Here is a 23903-nt window from a genome sequence, read left to right as displayed (position 1 = left end):
TGATCGTCTGAGTTGTACATTAACCTGCCAACTGAAATATGATAAATCGTCGTTGCTTTCAAGCACCGACTAAACGACATAATGTTTCAAGCACTCGCTAGACAACATAATGTAAATGGAGAGTCGATCCATAAATACAATTCAAACGGTTATGAGATCAGATTTTATCATATCTCAACCAACAAGTTAACGTCTAGCTCAGACGATCGTCAAATTTTTAACAAAAATGATGTGTTGGAACATATAAATAGTCAGATGACTATTTTGTAATTTTTAATAGTCGGGAATTCAACAAAGTAATGTCTTATAGTCGAGAGATCATTTTGTAACATTTAGTAGTCCGAGACTCAATAAAACAATATCCTATAGTTGTGGGATCATTTGTACTGTGTTTGGACACTTTGGTCAAATTTCTTAATGAATAAACTCAATAGTTATTCCATGTTCAAACTTTAATAATATTTCTCGAAATATTTAAATGAATGTACGTACAATAAAAATGAGAAATATCAAACTTAATATGGTTTCATTATAATCATTATTACAAAAAATTATAAAATAGGAATATATCTCACAATGACAACATAATCCTTAAATTTTTATGGTGGTATGCCTTTAGTCAAAGGATCAACTAACATTTGCTCAATGTTAATGTGTTTAATGACCACTTTCGTTTCTTTAACAAGTTTACTTATGGCCAGATACTTAATGCGATGTATTTTTCGACTTTCACTTTTATTGTACTTAGCCATAAAGACATCAGTTGAATTGTCACAATATATCATTATTAACTAATGACCTAGAAATTGAGTCTATGAGTCTAAGCTCGTAAATGAAACTCTTTAACCATACTTCATATGAGATAATCTTAAAACATAAAACAACTCAGCCCTCGAAGCAAAAATAGCAATTAAAGTTTGTTTGATATTCTTCCAAAAGTTACATCTTAAAAAAATGGTTGTCCCTTTTTCCCATATATATGGGGTAAGGGGGAGGTAAGATAGTAGGCTACCCCCAACACCAGGTTGAGAGCAGCTTCCGTAAGAGACCTCTGAATTATGAAATGCCCTCCGTGAGACTCGATCCCACGACCTCAAGGTTAAGAATCTTGTGCTCTACCAACTGAGCTGGATGGTCATTTCGGCAAAAGTTACATCTTAGATTTTTGTTATTATTGCTAATTGTGGTTGTAGATGGTGACCGGATGAGATTGATGATAATGGCTCAGAATTTGATTAGTTTGATCATGGATGATGGTTGTGGATCATGATTATCGTGTTTGAGATTTTGACGGAATGATGGTGATGAACGACTAAACAGTAATGGGAAGATGATGAAGTTTTTGAACATGACATGTGTTAGTGGTAATGACGATCAAAAGAACATCAGATGATGATGGTGTAAAAGAAAGAAAGTTGATGGCTACCAATTTAGAAGAATACTCTAGGGTTTTTTTTAGGGAAGTAGATTTTAACGTCCCACGTAAAATTTTATTGACAACAATAATTGTAATGAAACGAATTAAAAAAATTAGTAATTGTATTATAAATTTTAAAAGTTCGATGATTAAAATGTAAATATACTAAAAATTTACTAACCAATTTTTTGTAGTTTACCCGAAGATATACCATGGGGAAAGTTTGAAGAGGGTGAGAACCAACATAGTATAAATGAGACGGATGAAATGTGTTGAGGAAACTTAATAATCCAACACCAGATAACTCCCCTGAGTTAGCATGTAGAGCTACCATAGTATAAGCGACCTTCTCCTAGGTTCATGTTGAACCTAGATGTGCGGGCATTGGACCAAGCGGATGGAATGATGTCTCTCTAGATTGAATATTTAATCTATCATGTCCTCATCTTATTTTTTCCAACTTACTTTTATCGACTAATTATTAGGAATGTTCAAACAGTTAATTCGATTATTGACTGAATTAAATTATCGATTTTTTCTTTAACTATTAATTGAATTGAACTTTTTTTGAAACTATTAATCGAACCGAACTTTGTTCGATACCAAATTTTTATGATTGTTTTAGTTAGATTAATTTAAACTTGATATATATTTTTTATTTATAAAATTTAATTAATTTTTGATAATTTAATGGGTTTAATGTGGTTAAAAAATAATTAAGTCTTAATTTCTAATGGATTTTAGCTTAAAATATGTATTAAATATATATATATATATATTTTCGATTAATTAATTGATTTCAAATTGAATTAACCGTTAGTCAAATAATGAAAAAAATAATCATTCCCCAAATCGAACTAATTCGATAACCGATCATTTTAACCAAATTAATTTAGTTCAATCAATTAATTCGATAAAAATTGAGAAGTGAACGTCCCTACTAATCACTCATTTAGAATATAAATTATATTAACGTTTAAATCTTTCAAATCATTGATCCACCAACTTCAATTCTCGAATATATTAATATCTTATTTAAATAATTAAATATTTTTATTAATATATAAATCTTTTAAATTTTTAAATTTTTTTAAATTTATGAAATATAAACAAACTAATTCGAGTTAGGACTGGTAATGACCTCGCTCTTTTTACTATAAATATATGCTACCTTGGTTGAATATGTATATATATAATCAAAATAAACAAACGTTAGTAATTATTCATATTTAGATAGCTTAATATATGTATTTAATACTAATATATATAATCATATTTTTCTATTAATTATAACTAATAATTGAACTTATTATAACATATATATTTAATATTAAAGTCATGCTATCCTAATCCAAAGAAGACAATTATAGTATAACATAAAAAAAGGAAATTCGAATTAGAGTATATATTATAATCACTCAAAACTATTAAAAATATCAAATCTAATATGAAATCATTAGTTTACTTAATCTTCTATTTAATATAGTTTGACTCGATTAAAAAACCAATCACGATAACATGTTCCTCACTTCTATAACCAATATTTTGTGGTATACACAAACCGCATAAATTATTTAAAAAGAACCCTCATTTAATAATCCGCGATTACTATTGTTATTATTCTTAGAAGTAAATTATATGAATGATCATTTTTATTATAGTCATCAATTTAAAAAATGATTTTATCATTTATGATCAATCTGTTTATTTTATCATTGAATTATTAACTCTCGTTAGTTTAATGACATGGTATGTTAACAAAATATTTTTAAATTTGACCATTGAAATTTTAAAATTCATTTTTTATTCCATTCAAAAATATTGAAACCTTTTTTTCCTAAAAAAAATACTTTTCTTTTCTAACTCAAACTCTAATCCTAAGCTTGTTGCCGTCGTAACCTTCTGTCGTCGTCTGTGTTGTCTTTGGCAAAGAGAAACTCTAGAGAGGTTGGATGTTATCTTAACAACGACTTTAGCCATCAACTCGTCAAGGACACCAACAACCGCAATATACCTCACTCCTCTGGCAGCTCGACAAACAACTCCGATCACACCCCGATTGCCACATTTCTCATCGTTTGAACTCTAGAATCTGAAACCGGACATTTACACTCCCAATCGTTATTCTCATCCTCCCTTAAAGACTTCTTGACGTCAAGTGCTCGGCCCACCAGTGAAGCCAACACGACCATTGTACTACTCCACTCCTTAAGACTATAACTTCGATCACAATCGTTTGTCTTATCGACTCTGATGCCAATCCCCACTTATTTGCAAACTACGCTTTCCTTCTTTGCTTCTTACCATGGCACTCTTCGCGCTATCATTTTTCTCGAACCAAACTAAGAAAACCTAAAGTCGTTGTGCACCTTTCTTTCATTCCTATAACTATAACTTGCGATTTTTAATCCATTCACAATAAAATCCGAAAAGGAATTGTGGTTGTCAAGATATCTCCCATAAACACCACGATTAATAGTCAAATGCGACAACAATAACAAATTTAGGATTCAAATTATAGTTAGAAAAGATTAACTTTTTTGGGTGCGAAGAGATTAAAAAAAAGAATTTTTAAAAGCTCAAGATTTAAATATAAAATTTACTTATATTATTAACGTGAAATTAATTATTAGAAAAAGATAACTAATAATGTAGGTGACCAAATTATTACTTTTTAAACAGATAATCAAATTAAGACAAATATAAAATAAAGATGACCACATGTGTAGTTCACCCTTATTATTATAGCATATATTTTTTTTGGAAAGATTATAGCATAAAAAACAGATGTATAAGTACAGAAATAGAGAAATCCCTTCCTTCTTTAGTCTGTACTCTTATCACCAATCTCCTTACCTTCTTCTCTTCTCTGTTCATGGATCCTTACAAGGTACCGTTTAGAAAATACCATTATTCATTTATTAAGCTTCAGTTCTCACCCAAGTTTCAGTTTTGGGATGCTTTATATCTACCAAGTCTGAAAAAGTGTTTTTTCTTGATTGCTCATCTTTTTTTTTTTCTGTCTTTGATTGTTTTCGGTGAAAATTTTCAGAAGATATAGTTGTTTTCTCATCAAAGAGACAAAGATTGTTGTTTTCTCTTGCTCTAAAGAATGGATAAACTTTTAAATTCCTTCCCATTTTCCCTATATTTTCTTAGCTACCAAGCGGGGAGGTTGTATTTCTATTATCTATATCTAGCTATGTAGTTCAAATGTCTATTGTTAATGGTTTACATTTTTTTGTTACTTTATATGCTTGCACTATAATATATTTCATATGTTCAATTTCCTTTCTGGTTTTCAGTTTCTGGGTTTTGGTCGTTTACCTCTTATAATCTCTGCCAATAAAGTCAACTCCACTATCTTATAGAATCTTCAATTAGTTTGCTTGTGCCTATTTATTTTACTTCTTATTGGATCTATTTTTGGTTTGATGCAGTTTCGTCCTACAAGTGCCTCCGATTCCCCGTTCTGGTCTCAGGTAGGAATCTCATTCTTTTACCATAAACAATTTGGAAAGATAAAGCCTTTTAGTGTTTATTTGTCACCCTAGTTCTTTTCTGGCATGATGAGCATGCAGTTGTTTATCATACCAAGTAATCGTGCCCATTGTAATGCCAAGGAAGGAAACAATGTATATGATAAGTAGTAGTGCTTAATAATTTAATAGTCTTTCGTGACTTAAGGCTGACAAATCTTTGGGTCAAAAGCTTGCTTCTCGCCTCAATGCCAGACCAAGCATTTGATTAATGACTTCAATCAAATCCCAACATCAGATGGAGAAAAAAAATGCTTCCTTGTGTGCGTAGAGGAAGTCGTAAAGCATATCATCGTGCTGGTATACTAATTGTATCGTTCTGAATACTTGCATTCTGCAATGGAATAAGATCATAATGTAGCAATTCTATGACTAAAAACATCTGTGCAACTAGATGTGCTAATATTTTGTTGTATATGTAAATTTTGAAGTATTCAAATACTCTACACATGGCAAATTGCCTTGATCTAGTTTCTGTCATGTGCAATGACATTTTATGCCAATTAATCCAATCTGTTCGCACTGGAGCTTTGCTGTTATTGGGCCATGGCTCGCGTGCATGCTACTTTTCCTCGACAGCTAAAGCTTATATTTTAATAATTTTATGGGTTGTCAAGTGTTTCGGTTTTGAAAATAGAACAGTCTGCTAAAATCTTGAGAAGATTGTCAAAGGTTTGTAGACAACCATGAAAAAGGCTAACTTGAGGATTGAGGAAGACAGAATTTATAAACATGTTTCAAAGCTGCTTTCAGCAAAGATTTTCACAATGTAGAAATAAAATCCACCATAACTGCAACTGAAATGGGAAAAAGAAAGAAAGATCAATCACATGACAGTAGTTAAAGTAGTGATTATATGAAAAATCTGCATTCTGCACAGACTAACCATTTTCAGAGGAAGTTTATTATATTTCTATAAATATGGTTTTTATTTATTTATTTGAAACGGCTCGATGTGTGATAAGCACAAGAACTTTAATTATATTTAAAATTGAGTCGAGATCTTACTTGAAAGATATTAAACTCATCTTTCGATCATATATTATTTGTGTGGAAATGAAAGAAGAGGATGAATAGAAGAGTACTATTGTTAGCAATGGATAATGACCATGTCAATGATGCCCTATTTGTGGGTAGAAATTGGAAGCAGCGAATGGAACCCCACGTTAGAAGATAATCAGTTGCTAAAAGCCCCAGACAACGGCATAATAATAGTCTTCCGCCTTTGTTTTATTCTTTAATTAGCCTAGAACTGTTAAAAATCCTCCGCTCAACAAAACTTAACACAGCAGTAAGAAGAGAAACAAGAAAACATAAACAATCATTGGACAACGTTAATCTATCAGGCTTTCGCCTGCCCTCTCGTTATACCTTTCTTACTTTTTTTTTGTTGCAAAACAGGTTGCATTTGCACTTGAAGAACAACGGGTTCGTTTCCCTTTTGTTGTTTTCGACCAGGAAACTTAGATCTCACTCTCCACACAGAATCTTGCCTTCATTAGTCTTTTGTCAGGTACCTTTGCTTTTTCTCCTCTTTCTTCTCGTTGGCTGCCTGCGATTTGTTTCTCACTTTGAGCAAACTCCTACATTGATACACTGAATATTTTTTTTTGAAGATATATTTCTTTCTGGTGTGTTTGATTGTTGAATATGATTTTGTAGTGAAATAGTATTCCAATAATGATGGAGAGGGCAGAGTCATGCCAAAAGCTATATACAAGACTGCGGTTATGGGAGTTCCCTGATGAGTATGTGATTGAACCCACCGATGGTTCTTCTGCTTCCTCTTTGTCAATTAATCGTGTGGATGCCTCAATCAAGCTCGTTGGTGGGTTTTATTTTATTTTATTTTTTATCTTGCTATGCTTCTGCCTCTCTTTTCAATTTTGGTTGGTAGAATACTAGATGTTTTACTGGACGTCTTTGTTCGTTCTATAGATGCTATTCCAGAATGCAGCGCTGTTCGTGTTCCTAAGATTCAGGCGATCTTTGGAGTAGTTGGAATGCTAAAGCTTGTTGCTGGTATGATAGGCTCCTATGAAATTTCTGATTTTTTTATTATCCTCTATTCATTTGGTTAATTCATAATGGAAAATTAGCAAGGGACCCAATTGGACGGTGAAAATGTAGTGCCTGATTAGATCAGTAGGGCATATGAATATGTAAGATCCAATGAGACGACGATTGGTTTTCTTTTTTACTTTTGTATTTGATTATATTCTCAGAATTGAGGCCTGTGGTTTCTCCAATCATTTTGATGTGTTAAATTTTATGTGTTTAGGATCATATTTAATTGTTATAACGGAGCATGAATGTGTTGGATCTTACTTGGGGCATCCCATCTTCAAAGTCGTATCCATGAGGATTCTCCCGTGTGATCATTCACTTAAAAACTCTTCTCCAGAACAGGTACAGACTGTTTCCTCACTTCTTCTAGCAAGTGTGATTGAATTGGTTGATTAACACAAGAATCTTTTGAACCATTTTGGCAGAAAAAGGTGGAGAGTGAATTTTCTGGGCTGCTAAAAGTTGCAGAGAGGACTGTTGGCCTCTTTTTCTCTTATGATACCAACTTAACGTTGAGGTGAACTACTTTCTCAAATTAGGCCTTGCATATGCACGCTTAGAACAAATTTCTTTCTCAACAGTCACACATCAAGCAACAAAAGTTCTTGATGTGCACACCATCATCTTTCTGAGTGACATCTTCGTAGCAAAACTTCCAACCAGAGTAGTTTACAATTACATGAAGTGTCTGCAGTACAAAAATCAGCCTTATGTAAGCACGTGCAAGCTGCTAAGTATAAGTTTATATGTGGTGGTCCTAGGAGGGGTAAAGTGCAATTCCCTTTAGACACACTGGCAAATGAATTGACTTTATATATGCCTATGTTCTGTAGTTTGAGATGACACATAGGGAACATCTTTGTGAGAACATAGCTTGTTGTGAGGCAAAACAGGAAACTCTCCCTTTAACGTGTTCAAGTTAACTATCATCCACTAAGTTGTTCTAGTGTAATCATCAAGATTTTAATTTGTTAATGAAGGCCAATAGTATGTCATCAAACAGCTTTCAAACTTCCAATATATATCAATAGGCTAGGTACTTTTGGAATTATTAGCAATTATGTATTATTTTTCATTTTTCCAGTCATTATATTTTCTTTAAATATTTATATTTATGGTGAAAGTAACCATTGTAAGATTTGGTACACAACAGTGCTCAGCGATTAAATGATCTGGGAGATGAATCTAAATTGCTTCCTCTTTGGAGACAGGTAAATTGCTCTTTGTTTTTTAAGTACCTAGTACATTGATTACTCTGTTTTTTATTTTACGAGATTATTAGATGATCTGTCACTAGCTTCAAACAGTTGCTTTTATGGTAGTTTTGTAAGTGCAGTGTTCAATATTCATCATGTGATTCTTCGTTTCTATTAAGTTACTGAGAGGCTTTTCCTTATGTTATCAAATGTTTGCCACAGGCAGAACCCAGATTTCTTTGGAACAATTATATGTTGGAAGTACTTATAGACCACAAGGTGAGCCTTTTCCTTTAGTAGCAGTGTAGTTTCATGCCCCACATTTCCATCATTTGCATTTGAACCAGCTAACTCCTTTTGGGTTCTGTGGCTGCAGCTTGATCCGTTTTTGCTTCCTGTTGTTCAAGGGAGTATCCTTGAAGAAACTATTAATTTTAGCAATTTTTGGCATGAAAAGTTCTTATTCCTTCTTAACTGATTCATTACTAGTGTTGGCTTATATTTCTTTCTATATGAAGCTTCCCCTTAACTGCTAATTAGGTTTTCAAAACTTCCAAGCAGCCATTGGAAAAGAAATTGTTGATGTTACATTGATTGCTAGGAGATGTACCCGAAGAAATGGTAGCCAAAGCTAGAAATGCCTCTCAATCTTTTTAGCTTGGCTTTATCTTGCCTACAATTTTTTTTTCTTTCAAATTTGTCTTGCTGAAGGGAAGGGTTTGAATTATTGAATGCTGCAAAAGTAATGAAAATCTGGTAGACTAGTACTATTATAGATTCTCTTTTCTAATATGAACAAATTCATTCCTTTTGCAAGTTCCATTCATACTTGTACTGGACAACTTTCATTATCTGTACAAAATATTACCTGGCAGGATTGCCTCATCCATTTTGAGCTTGGGGCGGATAGGAAATGGATTTTCCAAATGGATATAAAATAATGTTTAAACACTGCAACATTTTCTTACTTTCAAGTTTTTTAGGCCTTATGTAGGCAACTTAATCTCATTGATTATGTATTGTTTGAAAGGAACTCGAATGTGGAGAAGGGGAGCTGATCCTGATGGGTACGTTGCAAATTTTGTGGAAACAGAACAAATTGTGCAGATGAATGGTTTTATTGCTTCATTTGTTCAGGTAACAAGCACTACTTGTTTAATCTCCATAAAATCAATATGCTACAAAATTTGGCATCTTTTTCAGTCCTTATATTCTTTAGAGAAGTACCAAGCACAAACGTTCCCCCCCCCCCCGCCCTCCTGAAAAGTAGATATTTATTATTAAATAAAGGCTTATAAACCAAAAGTAATCAGACAGATCAAAACGAAGTTACAAGCATTAAGAACCTCTTCCAAGTGCAATCAGCAGTGGCTGACTCTACCCAATGGTCCCAATCCTGCCTTTGCCAATTTTTCAGTGTCCAAGTTATGGGGGCCATATTTTTATTTTCATGTTCTACGAGTTGTTGGATCAGACTGTTATAAACCCCTTCCCTTGTTTTGCCTCTTACAGGTTCGGGGGTCAATGCCGTTTCTTTGGGAACAAATTGTTGATTTGACTTATAAGCCTAAGTTTGAGATTGTAAAACCTGAAGAAGCTGTAAGTATGTTCATTTATTGCAACTATTTTATTGCACGCATGAATTTCTTCTACCTTCACTGACTTTTCTGGTATTATGAAATTATGTAGCCCCGAGTGGCTGAGAGGCATTTTCTGGATCTAAGGAAAAAATATGGAGCTGTACTAGCCATTGATCTTGTCAACACGGTGAGCATTGGATGACTATTGGTTTGCAGTATGCGTTGTAATTTATTATATCGAATGTACTCAAATCCTCTTATGAAATACATAGAGAACACATTTTGACGATATACTTTGTCCTTGCAAAAAGTGAGTTTTCATTTGGGCAAGCATGCATTCATTCATTATTTCAAATGTTTGATCATGTGTCACTGTATCTCTTACCAGACTGGAGATGAGGGGCGCTTAAGTGCAAAGTTTGCAAGTTCAGTGGAACCTATACAAAGTGATGATTTAAGGTACAGTTTCCGTTTATCTAAATCTTTCTTTCTTTTTCCTTTGTTTTTCTTATCTTTTATGCAATAACCCGTGATCTTGCAGATATATTCACTTTGATTTCCATAAGATCTGCGGACATGTTCATTTTGAGCGGCTTTCCTTCCTCTATGATCAAATTGCAGATTTTCTTGATAAAAATGGGTATGTTTTGATAATTGAACTTATCTGCAATGTACAATTTGATAACTGTTCCTACTGCACTGTTTATTTGATTGATTTTGCAAGGAAAGGTTTTAGAATATTGTTCTCTTAGTAGAAGTTTATAGCAATGAAATATACGGATTGATGTTGGGTTCTCTTTGTCCAAAACTGATAGGTACCTCTTGTTGAATGACAAAGGTGAGAAAATGAAGGAGCAACTTGGAGTTGTAAGGACCAATTGCATTGATTGCTTAGACCGCACCAATGTTACACAGGTGCGTTTTAAATTAGATATATCTAATCCTGGCTTTGTTGAAGGAGGCACAACATGTTTGCCAAGGCATTTTCTTTTTGGATAGCAAACTTATGCTTAGTGCTTACCCACTGTGACAATTTCAACTCCAGCCTGAACCCCTAAAGATACCTTCATTTTCTGATGCTGCTCCTTCTGAATGGTTGTTACTTATAAAGAGTAATACAAGATATTTTATGGGAGGTGTATTAAGTACTACAATGAATTCCAACTATCACTATAAAGTATTCATAGATGGATGTTTCTGACCTTTGAAAGTGCTTCCTGTAACTAAACCAACAACTCTTGAAGTTTTGAATTTGATGTATGGGACTATCTCTTAGCATATACGTTGCTTTTGTTGTTTTAAGTTGCAATGCAGATCTCTCTCTCAGAGACATATACACATACTCAAGGAGAGGTGCATGTAGTTACCAGTTATTCTTGTTTGCCATACGTCTAGTGTTCTTCACTTCCATAACTGTGCTAACCAATGTTTGCAGAGCATGATAGGTAGGAAAATGATGGAACTTCAGCTTAGGAGAATTGGTGTTTTTGCTGCTGAAGAAACTATTAGCTCACATCCAAATCTAGATGAAAAGTATAAAATATGTAAGTATTTCCATTTTTTCTTGATCTAGTAATTTTCTTTCACAGGATGTTCCTTCTTAACTTTTATTACTTTTGATTATATATCAATTAGCTTATTTATTTTTGGATAAACTGATAAACGTATAAAATTGATTTACTACCATGCGAACTAAAAAACTTAATTTTCAATGTTTGCACATGTTCAGTGTGGGCTAATCATGGGGATGATGTAAGCATACAATATTCTGGCACTCCTGCACTGAAAGGAGATTTTGTCAGGTACATTTGCATCCTGATTTTACAGATTGAGAGTTAATCTTTATATCTGGAGAATGCTAGTCTCAAGCTAAGTTGGTGCATCCTTGAGAACACTGTCATTAATATTAAATTTGGACCGACACTAATGCTATGCTCTATGAAGTTTTTCTTTTAACTGAAAAGATTCTACAAGCATAGTTATTGTGCCTTACTAGTTCTCCTTGGAATACTTCCAGTGTTGTTTCAAGAAATCATGGCATCTATGTTTTGAATTTAAAATAACACTTGAATTCTTAGGCTTTGCTTGGTATGAAGGATGGAAATGAGGAAGGATAGAAAATTCGTTAATCAAATGGTTAAGATTCAAAGTAAGAAAGTGGTTTTGAATCTTAACCATTTAAAAATTAGTTGACCCTATTCCCATATGTAATGGGGTAAGGGGGAGGTAGGGTAGTAGGCTAACACCTAACGCCAGGTTGAGAACAGCTTCCGTGGAAGACCTCCATTATGAATTGCCCTCAATGGGACTCGATCCCACGACCACAAGGTTAAGAGCCTTGCGCTCTACCAACTGAGCTAGACGGGCAATTCTAAAATCTTAACCATTTGATTAACAAATTTTCCATCCTTCATACCAAGCAAAGCCTACGTAATTTGATCTAATTCTAAAGCATATTAAGAACATTTAAAGGCATTTGACCTTCGAATCAAAATGAAATCCATAAATGATATTCGATTAGCCTTTGGGAACTTCGGATATGACCAGTTATCATTTTGTGTGCATCTCTGAAAATATGACTATTCTATTTATGTTCCCATTTGGAATTGATCAATGGTGTTTGACCTGTTCGTTTCATGTGAGCTGTAGGTTTGGTAAGCGAACAGTTCAAGGGATCCTTAATGATTTTTATAATGCCCTCGGTCGGTATTATTTGAATAACTTTGCTGATGGAACAAAACAGGTACGTATACTTGTTTCTTTAAGTAATACTTGCAATAACTAGAAAATAAGTTAATAACATTTCAAACTATTTTCACTGACCGTCACCATTTATAGCTGTCTGTAAATGTATGGGGTGGGATAAGGGTAGGTAACCCTATCTTTTAGTTAATCTCTTTCCCTAATTCTAATGATAGAAAACTTTAATATGCATAAACGTCCATCAGTCGATACTACTATTTCACATCGAACTTTTGTTTCAGCATTCTTATTGTTAAATAGATGTCGTTATTTTATGAACAACCATCCATGCTTTGATTTATCAAATCATATATTTACTGTTAAAATAGGATTAATATATCGAGCAGCTCTTTAAACAATTGATGTCCTGCTCTCTCTCCTTTTTTTTTTGTTTCGGAAAAAAATGTTATTTTACCCCATTTATAAAGGGATCATTTCTGTGATGGTATTCAATATAGAAGCTGACTTCCTCTGATTTATATGTTAATGTCATGTGCATTAAGGATGCGATTGATCTCTGCAAGGACATTACATTGTTTCTGTCAGCCGGGATATAACACCACCGTCACAAAAAGGGGGACTTGAATCTATGGCTGTAAGTATAGATGGAACAAAAACATGACTTTCAAGATTTCATTGCTTTATTGTGATGTTTGTGAAGCTTTGTACTGTGTGATATTTGCTTAATTTTTGAAGCAATTGCTATCTTGTTTTTGTGGATTATACAAGAAGCAAATGTAAGGTAGCAGTCCTCAACAGGAACTTACAGTTCATTGTCCATGGACTTGTCCTCGTCCAATGCAATTTTCACTGCAGGTTTGAGGCCTGCAGAGAGAGAAACCTTCATCTGAAATTTTTGAAATTTATATTTTTACTGAAAAATGATCAGGCAACTATATTAAGTTGTTGAGATTATGGCTTTACTAGGCATAGTTAAACACATCATTTAATGCATATTCGAAAGTATTTTTGCAAGAATATTTCAGTTAATCTTTACAACCCTAGTAGAATGTAAAAAGCTTTCCATCTTTTTGTTCCACCTATATACTATTCCATAGTATCTCATTCTGATCTATTATGTTATTTCTGTGGCACAAGCCAGAAGGTGAATGTATTACTTTCCCATCATCATGTGCCATTCCATGTTTTTAGTTGCTGGTGCCAAGATTGAATACAGATGCATATATGTATATATATGCTTTCGTATGTAACCTTATATTACTCGTTTCGTATCCATGTTGAATACTTTTAGCCGTCTTAGTAGCTCTGTTAAGTTCTCACATTTTTTTTCTTTCTTTCTGCAGAACTTCCCAGCAGCTTTATGTGTGGTCTCACTAGGGTTATTTCTCACAATCTTGTCACTTGGGCAAGGTTAGTTGACTTCTGCTTAATCTAACAATGAAGTATAGCTTCATTAGCACAAAAGGGATATTGACATAATCTTTGTTTTCGCCATCTGCAGCTCGATATGATCTCCGGTACTTATTTTTCTCGGCTTTGTGGGCTACCATAAGCCTCGGTGTTGCAGCAGTTGTGAAGGCTAATGGCAGGATTTTCTGCAATCGCCCTCGTTTGCATAAACCACGCCATTGATGCATATGCTGAATGCTATGGGAAATAAAACTTGTTCAAAAGCTGTTCATCTTGCTCGGATCATAGTTATTCTTTTTCACATATTTTTTTGGTAGTCCATTTAGTTTTAATTTAAACGATTGCTTTACCTCAATCATTTTGTTATTCTGCCAACACTTTTTATTCTCATTAACATTAAACTAAAAAGTTTTTTTTTTTTGGCTCATTTGTTCCTTGTGAATGTTTACCTCCTGCCTTGTTTGATAGTAGCAACAATCCCATTTTTCACAACTTTGTTTAATTGGACTTATGAATCATACTAAGAATTTCTCATATACTTTATTTTGATCACTTTAGTCCTTATACTTTTTAGATTTTAAAATTTCAATCTTAACCTAGATAGTAGTTGTAGAATATGTTAAATTAAATCCTACCATTAGTTTATCAACAGTCCGTTAGTGTATTGAGATGAACATTAGATTTCTTGAGAAAGGTCGGGGATTCGAATCTTGATATTTGTAAGTGGAACAAATTTAGTTGGGAGGGTTGCTCTTGCTTCTATCGTATTCGGTCTAAATTAATAAATTAATAAATTAGATATCGATGATTATATTATCTATGTATTATTTAAGACAAAAATTTAAGTTTTAAAAAGTAAAATAAATAAAGTTGACCATATTAAAATAAAAATATTAAATCTTGACTTATGCAGACTACATATTCTAACTACAAAACTTAATCTAAATAATTCTTTTCTCATTTAGATGTTTAAAATTTTTTCTGTCGATCAAGGTGTCTAACGTTACAAATATTATCACTTTAGATGTCTCGACCATAACGGTCGTTAAAATATTTTGTTAAGTGACACGTGTTGCATTTATATAATTTTAAAAAATTATTTAAAATAAAATTATATATATATATATTAAAAGTCCAAAATTTTCAAAAAACTAAAAAAAACCCAAAACTTTGAAAATCTTTATTTCAATTTCTAAATCCACGTCGGTCACTGGCCTTTGTCGGCTTGTCGCCACTGAACCTCCACCCTACCGCACCTCCACCAGACGACCAATTAGCCGACGAAAAGCCACGAGAACAGGAGTCAATGAACAAGAAATAGAGTCGATAAATCATGTGACCCCGACGAAGAACAAAATTACAATAGCAACATCACGTGATCCCGACGACCAATCAACTAAAAGGATGAAGACGTCTAACTAGGAAGATGTCGGCGGCGGTGGTTGTGGCTGAAAAGGGAGGCGAGGTTAGGGTTAGGGTTAGAGATTTGAGATTTTTAGGGGTTTGAGGTTTTTTGTAATTCAAGAAAAAATATGGGTTTTTAATATAATAATATTTTAAGTTTTTTAAAATAAAAATTTCAAAATTACATGGATGTGATATGTGTCACTTAACGGATTTTTTTTAACTGTCAAGACACCTAAAATTTAAAGTGATAATGTTTGTAGCATTAGACACATAAATTGACAAAAAAAAAATAGACACCAAAATCAAAATATATATAATTTGTATATTAAGCCTAAATATAATACTTTGGCAAGTACCCATTCGACCAAATTGAAAATACGTTTATCAAACTATATTTTTATACTCGTAAATACAAACGCAAATTAGTTAAAAAAAATTAAAAATTTGGCTAAATCTACAAATAATATGTTTATAGTAAATTTTATATAGCAATAACTTGAATCAAATAATACATATTTTGAATAATTTGAGTATTAAAATTATATTTTAAATATTTTTATTGAAATTTAATTTAACCATCAATATCTAATTTGTTAATTAATTATTCTAAACCACATCTTGTAAAGGCCGGTAATAGGGCAACCCTTCCAACCCTATTTGCTCCATTTGCAAACACCAATATTCAAATTACATATACAAGTCTTCGAACTCAAGATCTGCCTAAGCAATATCAATCTACTTACCCTTTGAACCAACCCGTTAGTTAAAATATTATCTTCTATCTAATAAAGATAAATTATTATCAGATGCTCATAAAGTATTTAATGAACCAAATGTCTGCTAAGATGAATGTAATACACAACTCGTCTTTTGATATAATACACGAACATAAATTCTTTACCTTTCCTTTCGCCTACAAACAAGATCAAACCACGTGGATCATCTTTTACTTATAAGGATAAAAAATTAATATGAAAATCAATCCAGCAAATTTGAGATGCATGGGAAATTAAACTACGTGCAACACAACTCAACAATCTCTCCCTTCTATTCTACATTTACAACGACAACAAAAAAGAATCTCTTTCCAGTCATATCTATGCAGAAATCTCCAAAAGAATAGTAGTTGATCATTGGATCATCTTAATCATATAATATAACCGAGAAGAAGAAAAAAAAATCACCACTCTTCCAGAACAGTAACACAATGTAGGGTTGATTACTTATCTTTTCCCCCGGATTGATCCAGCGGAACGATGACTGCTACCTTGTTGTCCATACCTAGGAGTAGTGCAGGACTGAATGGAGCCGGATCTAGACGTGTCCTTTGGCCTTTCCTTATTGAGTGATTCGATCCGTTCCAATGCCTCGACTACTTCTTTCATGGACGGACGGTTTTTAGGATCGTGCTCTAGACATTTCAGGGTGAGCTCGGCTGTTAGCGATGCGGCCTTGGACGAATACTGACCCTCGATCCGCGCATCCATTATGGTTTTGTGCTTTCTTTTGTGTGATAGTACTGGTTTAAGCCAATCCACCAGATTTCGCTGTTCTTCCGGGCGCTTTGTATCCAATGCTCTCAACCCTGTCATCACCTCGAGCAACAACACACCGAATCCGTACACGTCGCTCTTCACGTATAAATGTCCTGTTGGAATAAAATTGGAACTTTAACATTAGCCTGGTTTAAGCAGTTGTTGAACAAGAGAACGAAATGACGTATCGCATTGAGTATTGATGTTACCGGTTGCGATGTATTCAGGTGCAGCATAGCCATATGTTCCCATAACCCTGGTCGTTACGTGCGAGTCTCCCCCCGAAGGCCCCAATTTGGCCAAGCCAAAATCTGATATTTTTGCATTGAAGTTCTGTAGTTGTAAACAAGAACCAAAATATGAATTTCAACTCTTATCAGTCCACATTTTGAAAAGCTTCATACTATACATATCCATTGAAATCCAAAGGAATGAGGCAAACAAGGACTAACCCCATCAAGCAAAATATTAGAGGCCTTGAAATCCCTATAAATGACCTTCTCCGAAAAGTGTAAAAATGCTAGACCTCGAGCGGCTCCGATGACGATTTTAAGCCTGGTTTCCCATGACATAGGTTCAACTGCTGGATTTCCTGCATAAACCAAATAATAAAGCAATCAACATGGCATTTGTCCATGGAGATGGAACTTCCTTTTTTTCTTATTTATATTCTGAGTCTCGAGCTTACGTCGAAATAGATGGTTCTCCAAACTTCCTTTCTGCATGAACTCATACACAAGGAGCAGCTCTGTATCTTCCCAACAGTACCCCAACAGCTTAACCAAACTGGGATGAGATAACCTTCCTAGAAAGTTCACCTCTGACTGCAAAAACAATGACAAAGAAGAATCAAATATCATTAGCTGGCTCTGGTAGAGACAGCCTTGATAAAAAACACGACAATTTCAGAGGCGTTAAAATAAGGGAAATGGCCTAATCATACAGCTAGAAAAGAAAGCGATGGCATTGAAACATAGATGCCATCATACGGCATCCATCAGTACTGGACATTTATAGTCAATGAATGATATGACCCTATGGAAATCAATATAGTCCTGCCACATTTGGGGTCAACGGTTTGAAAACCATCAAACGATCGCAGATGCACATATTTTCTTTGGTGGGGTCAAGGATTAAAGGCTCAATAAAGCTAAAAAGCATCTTGCTTTCTTCTTCTTTTCCCAGTCTAATAATTCTCGGAACAAAGTTTTGCAAGATAATAATGCATAAACAAAGATGAAACTGATGATTAACACAGCACAGTAGATAAAAATTATGGTTTACCTGCCACTCCTGGAAACCTTGAACACTTTCTTGCTTCAATTTCTTGATAGCAACGATCATTCCAGAGCCAGCCTTGGAGGGTGTTAAAGTTTTCTCGTCCAACCAGCCTTTGTACACTTTGCCGAAACCCCCTTCACCCAACAGTGTATTAAAGTTCTTAGTTGCGGTTTTCATCTCTGCAAAGTTAAAGACTTTCAAGTTCGGTGTTTCCAGGATCCGCCCGTCGGGATTTTCCTCCTCCACGATTTCACTTACAGTTTGTGAAAATTGACTTCTGCAATTGCTAACGCTGCTGGTGGCCGAAGATTCCATGTTGTTGCTGCAACTATTCGATGTCCCTGTTAACACAGAAACAAAACCGTTGACTAAATTACCAGTCTCTTTTTTTTTCTTTTTTCTTTTTTTCTGTATCCATGAGAGGAGAAAAGAATACAAAAACAAAAAACTGGTTACATAAACACAAATATTACAAACCTGGGTAGTAGGGATATTGGTGGAGCTGTAAACATGGCTTGTTTCTCGACCAAAAGAGGCAGATCCCCAGCAATTACCCATACCGATATGCACAACAACAATAACTCTACCAAGTCTCTCTTACCAATAGCCTTTTCAGGGGAACAAGAACAGCATTCCCAGCAGTACAAGCTCGGAACTTGTCAAATTTGCAAGCAAAAACGCATGCTGATGTTCATATAAGAAAGCAAAGAACAGTGGAACAGATGAGGTTCCAAGCTTCTTTTGTGTGTGTTTTGTTTTATGCTTTTGGGATGGCCCCTTTCTTTTCCCTGCTGTTGCAAGGAATCAACTTTCTTGCTTCTCCGGCCAGAAAAATTATATCTTCTTCTTCTTCTTTTCCGAAGCTCTATAGCTTGTTGAATATATAAAGAATGCATAGGAAAAAATGTGTATAAAATTTAGGCGCTGTTGTTACGATTGTCGTTTTGCTAAAAGACTATGCTTCACCGAACATCAAGGGAATATGAGGAGTGCATTTGCAATGCGTAGGTGAGCATGGCGCGTCATAACTAACCGTGTAGCATTAGAGAATTATAGCCAAAACTTTGACTTTAATTTTGCGAATTTGCAGTCACAGTGCCTTACGTCTGCAATTATTTTGCTTTATCATTCAGAAGAAAAAAAGGTTATCATAGTTTAAATTCTAGGCGATTTTCCCGATATATCATTTGTGACCGGTAATATTATCGATCTAACACCGGTTAAACTATATTTTCGTATCTAATACCCTTAGCAGTAAAGCGCGCCCTCTGCATCGCGCTATACGATGATTTGGCGCCACGTGGGGTATAGCGCGCCCCCTGAATCTTGCTATACGGTGAGCTGGCGCCACGTGGGTATAGCGCGGCCCCTGCAGCGCGCTATACGCCACGTAGGGGTATAGCGCGGATCAGGAACCGCGCTATACCTTTACTTCCGACATAATTTTATATAGCGCGGGGCAGGTACCGCGACATACCTTTACTCTGACATAATTTTATATAGCGCGGATCAGGTACCGCGTTTTGTATAACTTTCCTCGCTATAAATACCATTCTCCATTGGTTAATTTCTCACATCTCTCCTCTCAACTTATAAATTAATACAACAATTCCGTCAACGAGTCAATAATTCTGGCAATCTTCTCATATTTTATTTAGAAGTTCGTGCGATTTTTCGTTATAAGGTAATTTTGTTATAATTTTTTATTATATTTATTGTTTATTATGATTATTTGAAAAAAATATTATACTAATTATTTTCAATTAATTTTTGTGTTTGTAAAATTAGAAAGTGGGAGCATACGTCGAAATAGTTTTACGGTGCAGGTAATAATATTAAATTATATTATTTAATTTATTTACGTTGATGTGTAAAAATTTTATTGTGTTATATGTTCGTTCATATATAATTTATTAAATCAGGTTTGTTTCATTTTTTTTTGCAGATTTAATAGTGCCGCACTTTTAAACTCAAATAACGGCGCGACTTTCAGTTATTGTTTATTATGATGGTGAAATTCGAGAAGATGAAACCGGCGTTGTTTTCGTATCAAATGAGCGTGTTAAAATATCATTCAAGAGAAACATAACTCTTGAGGAGCTGATAACAAAGATTTCGAGGAAGATTCATGTTAGAAGTAGTAGAAGAGTGTCGTCGTTGCAGTATAGATTTCCAACATCATTATTGCCATTAACTTATACAGCGTTTGAACTTTCGAACAATGATGATGTTGAAATGATGGTTGAAGCTCAAAGTAATTATTCAGACGCCGCTATTGAGATGTATGCACATTTTGTTTAAGTGCGTGCTGTTCGGGGTCAATCATTAAGCTCCCACTATGGGCTGACTGAACAAACAAGTTGACAGCCCGACGACAGTAATGTGTAATGATTTTAATGTCATAATGGGGAGATATTCATCCGCAACTCCTTACGATATGTACCAAGGTAGGTTCACGAACAATCCGTATGGCAACATTGCGTCCAGTTCAATGGGAAGGCATTCATCTGCAAATCCCTTTGACCTTAATATGGAGATGCCATCGACGTAACCATCTGTGCAGTTTCCATTTGACGCGATGACTTCAAGCTCTAGGGGGAGGCATTCGACTGCGATCTTTTTCGATCTCAATGTCGATATGCCTTCCAGTTCAAGGGGAAGGCGTGCAAGTAGTAGGTTCTTCGACCTAAATGTGGAGAGCATGGAGGAACCATCATCTCCACCAGAAGAACCGCTTCGTGAGCCTGGTGCGGATGGTGTTGAGACTGAACTATTAATTGACCCAGAATCACCGCAATTCAACTCCGATGATGATGAAGTTCCAGGAAATGTGGCACAAACTGACCCTCCTGCACACATGTATGAAGTTGATTATGGTGCAATGTACGGGCCAGAATTTGCGGATATGCCTCATCTCGGTGACTATGGGTATTACTCATCAATAAATAATGGTGAGTTATCTTTAGGCATGGAGTTTTCAAGCAAAGAAGAAGCGATGATGGCTATCAAAAATTACAATATCCGTAATTCTGTTCAGTCCAGAGTAGACCGCTCCACGACCGAAAAATATGTATGCTACTGTGCCCAGCGCGAAAACGGATGCAATTGGATGGTTCGCGTATCGAAGAGGAAGAGGAAAAATAGCAGATGAGAACTAACAGTATACAACGGTCCTCACACATGTTGTGCTGGAGGGGTCAACCAAGATCATCCCAACTTGGACTCTGAAGTGATATGCCAAGCCATCATGCTCATGGTCAAAGCAAGCTCTCATATAGTTGTTGCAGTGTTGATTTCAGCTATACAATCGCAGTATGGGTACACTGTCTCCTATAAAAAAGCTTGGTTGGCAAAACAAAATGCCATTGTCAAACTTCATGGTGAATGGGATGCATCTTACAACAAACTTCCAGGTTGGTTTAAGCTGGTGCGAACGTTGAATCCTGGGACAATTGTGGACTTCGAAACCTCCTATGCATACCATAATGATCGAGTTCTTCGCGATCGATGCCAATTCTACCGAGTTTTTTGGAGTTACCCACAGTGCGTTAATGCTGTCAAATACTGCAAGCATGTGGTCCAGATCGACGAGACTTTCTTGTATGGAAAATACAAGCAAGTTTTATTATTGGCAGTTGTCCAAGATGGCAATCGCAACATTCTTCCAGTTGCTTTTGCTCTTGTCGAAGGAGAAGATACAACTTCTTGGGCTTTTTTCCTCTGAAATTTACGGGCACATGTAAAAATATTAAATAAAGTAAAAACATAATAGTAAAAATATTATAAAATATACCTTAAAAAGAGAGTATTTGAGAGAAATTTATAGAATTTGAGAAAATTTAGTGTGATAAAAGTGATTGAGGATGGGGATATTTATAGGGAGGTTGAGGACGTGAATTAGGGGTATAGCGCGCCCCCTACACCGCGCTATACCCCACGTGTCAGATATACAGGTATAGCGCGCTGCAGGGGTCGCGCTATACCCACGTGGCGCCAGCTCACCGTATAGCGCGGTGCAGGGGGCGCACTATACCCCATGTGACGCCAAATCATCGTATAGCGCGGTGCAAGGGGCGCGCTTTACTGCTAAGGGTGTTAGATCGAGAAATATAGTCTGACCGATGTTAGATCGATAATATTACCGGTCACCGGTGATATATCAGGAAAAATCGCCTAAATTCTATCCCTTTTCGTCAATATATAATGATTTTACCATTTTAACAATAATTTTATCAACTTTTGCTTCAAGCACTGTAGTTAATTTGATGTAATATAAGGTTTAATTATCATTTGTACTCTTTAGATTTTGATTTCTAAATTAACTGTTAAAAATATTATATATTCAAATTTAATAAAAGGGAGTGAGGTACCATTTTAAAATATATATAATTTTCACTAGTATATAAACTAAAAATGCCTTTATTTTCAAAAGTAATCTTTATGTGAATAAGATTCAATACCATTGTTTTGGACCTCAATAGAATCTGAATTAATATTAGTCTTATCTAGTGGCGAAACTCAACATTAGTTGTTAGGGACCATTTTTAAAAAATGTATATATTAGTTGTCGAATACTTAATAACTTGATTGAAATCTCAACCCAAAGAAGTTGAGCAACTAAAAAAAAGAACAAAAAATATTTTTGTATCTTGAAATCAGAAATAACAACAAAATATATTTACGTTCATTTAAAAATACAATAATAATAATAAAAATTGAATGATAACTCTTTTTAATAAATGATAACTAAATTTTAAAGTAGTAGTTTTCAAATTTTAAGGTAGTATACAGTTTTCTTGGATAACTAAATTTAATAACTTATTATATAAATTTTTAAGGGACCAATTTAAGAATTTAATATATATAAATATATACTTACAATAAGTTGGTCTAAGGAGAAGAGACATTAGATCCTTTAATAAGATTAGATGATTAAATTATGATATTTGCGAATAGAGCAAATTGGGTTGGGGGTCGCTCTCACCTCTGCATATCCTATTCGGATTAATCGATTACAAATTAGATACCATTGATTATACCAACTATGTATGTGTGTGTATATATATATTATTTAAACAAGGCTAAACTACAATTTTAGTACCTAAACTATCATTTTTTTCAAAAGCATACCTAACGTTTACTTTTTATTTCATTTTAGTACCTTACTTTTTAAAAGAAGTGTACTGAAATAAAACAAAAAGTAAACTATATGTATGATTTTGAAACAAATGAAAATTTATGTACTAAAACAGAATAAAAATGACAATTTAAGTACTGAATGTGTACTTTACCCTAAAAAATTGGGAAGACCATGGCCCCCTCTAGTCTTGTAATAGTTATTGTTTACCAGTAACTATAAAAAAAATAAAATGTATTCAAAGATATTAACCTTAATCTCTGTCAACCTTATTATGAACTTAAAATTGTAACTTTTTTTAAATGAAACGTAATTTTGTTCTTTTAAATTGTAATTTTCAACTAGAGTATCACTTATAAGATACTTAAAGATCAAGGTCTTCATTGGTAGGGACTGGATCACAATTTAACCTCTCTATATATAAGTGGGGATGGACTTATACGACGTCAGGTGTCTGCAGAAAATGATGCAAAGATGATGTTGATGAAGAATAAAATCAAGCAAATTATTTTCATGCGTAATGCAATTTTCAGAAGTGATTAATTGTCGGGTTGAATTAGAAATTGGAAATGGAATTAATGAGTGTAGTAGGCAGTGTGTGTGGCCAAAAATAGAAGTGGAAACTTGGGAA

General features: G+C 34.4%; 2 protein-coding genes, 1 long non-coding RNA gene and 1 other non-coding gene across 4 annotated transcripts; 2 read left to right on the top strand and 2 right to left on the bottom strand.

Annotated features, from left to right (window-relative positions):
• The first annotated feature begins 4221 nt into the window (after positions 1-4221).
• On the top strand, positions 4222-5402 carry LOC120122576. The gene is made up of 2 exons (XR_005516094.1): positions 4222-4307; positions 4858-5402. It is a non-coding gene; the product is annotated as an uncharacterized LOC120122576 (long non-coding RNA).
• A 766-nt stretch (positions 5403-6168) lies between these two features.
• LOC120122573 (phosphoinositide phosphatase SAC7-like) lies at positions 6169-14267 on the top strand. Its single transcript, XM_039141706.1, is given in 22 exon segments — positions 6169-6469; positions 6619-6784; positions 6895-6978; positions 7238-7365; positions 7449-7540; positions 8177-8234; positions 8442-8498; positions 8596-8629; positions 8760-8840; positions 9250-9356; positions 9732-9818; positions 9909-9986; positions 10188-10258; positions 10341-10439; positions 10615-10714; positions 11235-11343; positions 11529-11601; positions 12449-12542; positions 13045-13054; positions 13057-13136; positions 13846-13912; positions 14004-14267. Coding segments are annotated over 21 exon segments (1788 nt in total). The 5' UTR covers positions 6169-6469; positions 6619-6636; the 3' UTR covers positions 14135-14267.
• Positions 12094-12166, bottom strand: TRNAK-CUU. Its single transcript has one exon. It is a non-coding gene; the product is annotated as a tRNA-Lys (tRNA).
• A 2240-nt stretch (positions 14268-16507) lies between the features above and the next one.
• LOC120122574 (probable serine/threonine-protein kinase PIX13) lies at positions 16508-18756 on the bottom strand. Its single transcript, XM_039141707.1, has 7 exons — positions 18738-18756; positions 18615-18696; positions 18139-18479; positions 17543-17678; positions 17307-17446; positions 17064-17187; positions 16508-16967 (listed from the first exon to the last, which is right to left on the bottom strand). The coding sequence occupies exons 2-7, from the start codon at positions 18691-18693 to the stop codon at positions 16543-16545; spliced, it is 1245 nt and encodes a 414-aa protein (XP_038997638.1). The 5' UTR covers positions 18694-18696; positions 18738-18756; the 3' UTR covers positions 16508-16542.
• Positions 18757-23903: the final 5147 nt, after the last annotated feature.

Source organism: Hibiscus syriacus, unplaced genomic scaffold (genome assembly GCF_006381635.1).
Source record: "Hibiscus syriacus cultivar Baekdansim isolate YM2019G1 unplaced genomic scaffold, ASM638163v2 tig00110387_pilon, whole genome shotgun sequence".
Taxonomy (NCBI): Eukaryota; Viridiplantae; Streptophyta; class Magnoliopsida; order Malvales; family Malvaceae; genus Hibiscus; species Hibiscus syriacus.
Note: the sequence above shows the minus strand (reverse complement) of the source record. Positions and strands in the feature narration are given on the sequence as shown.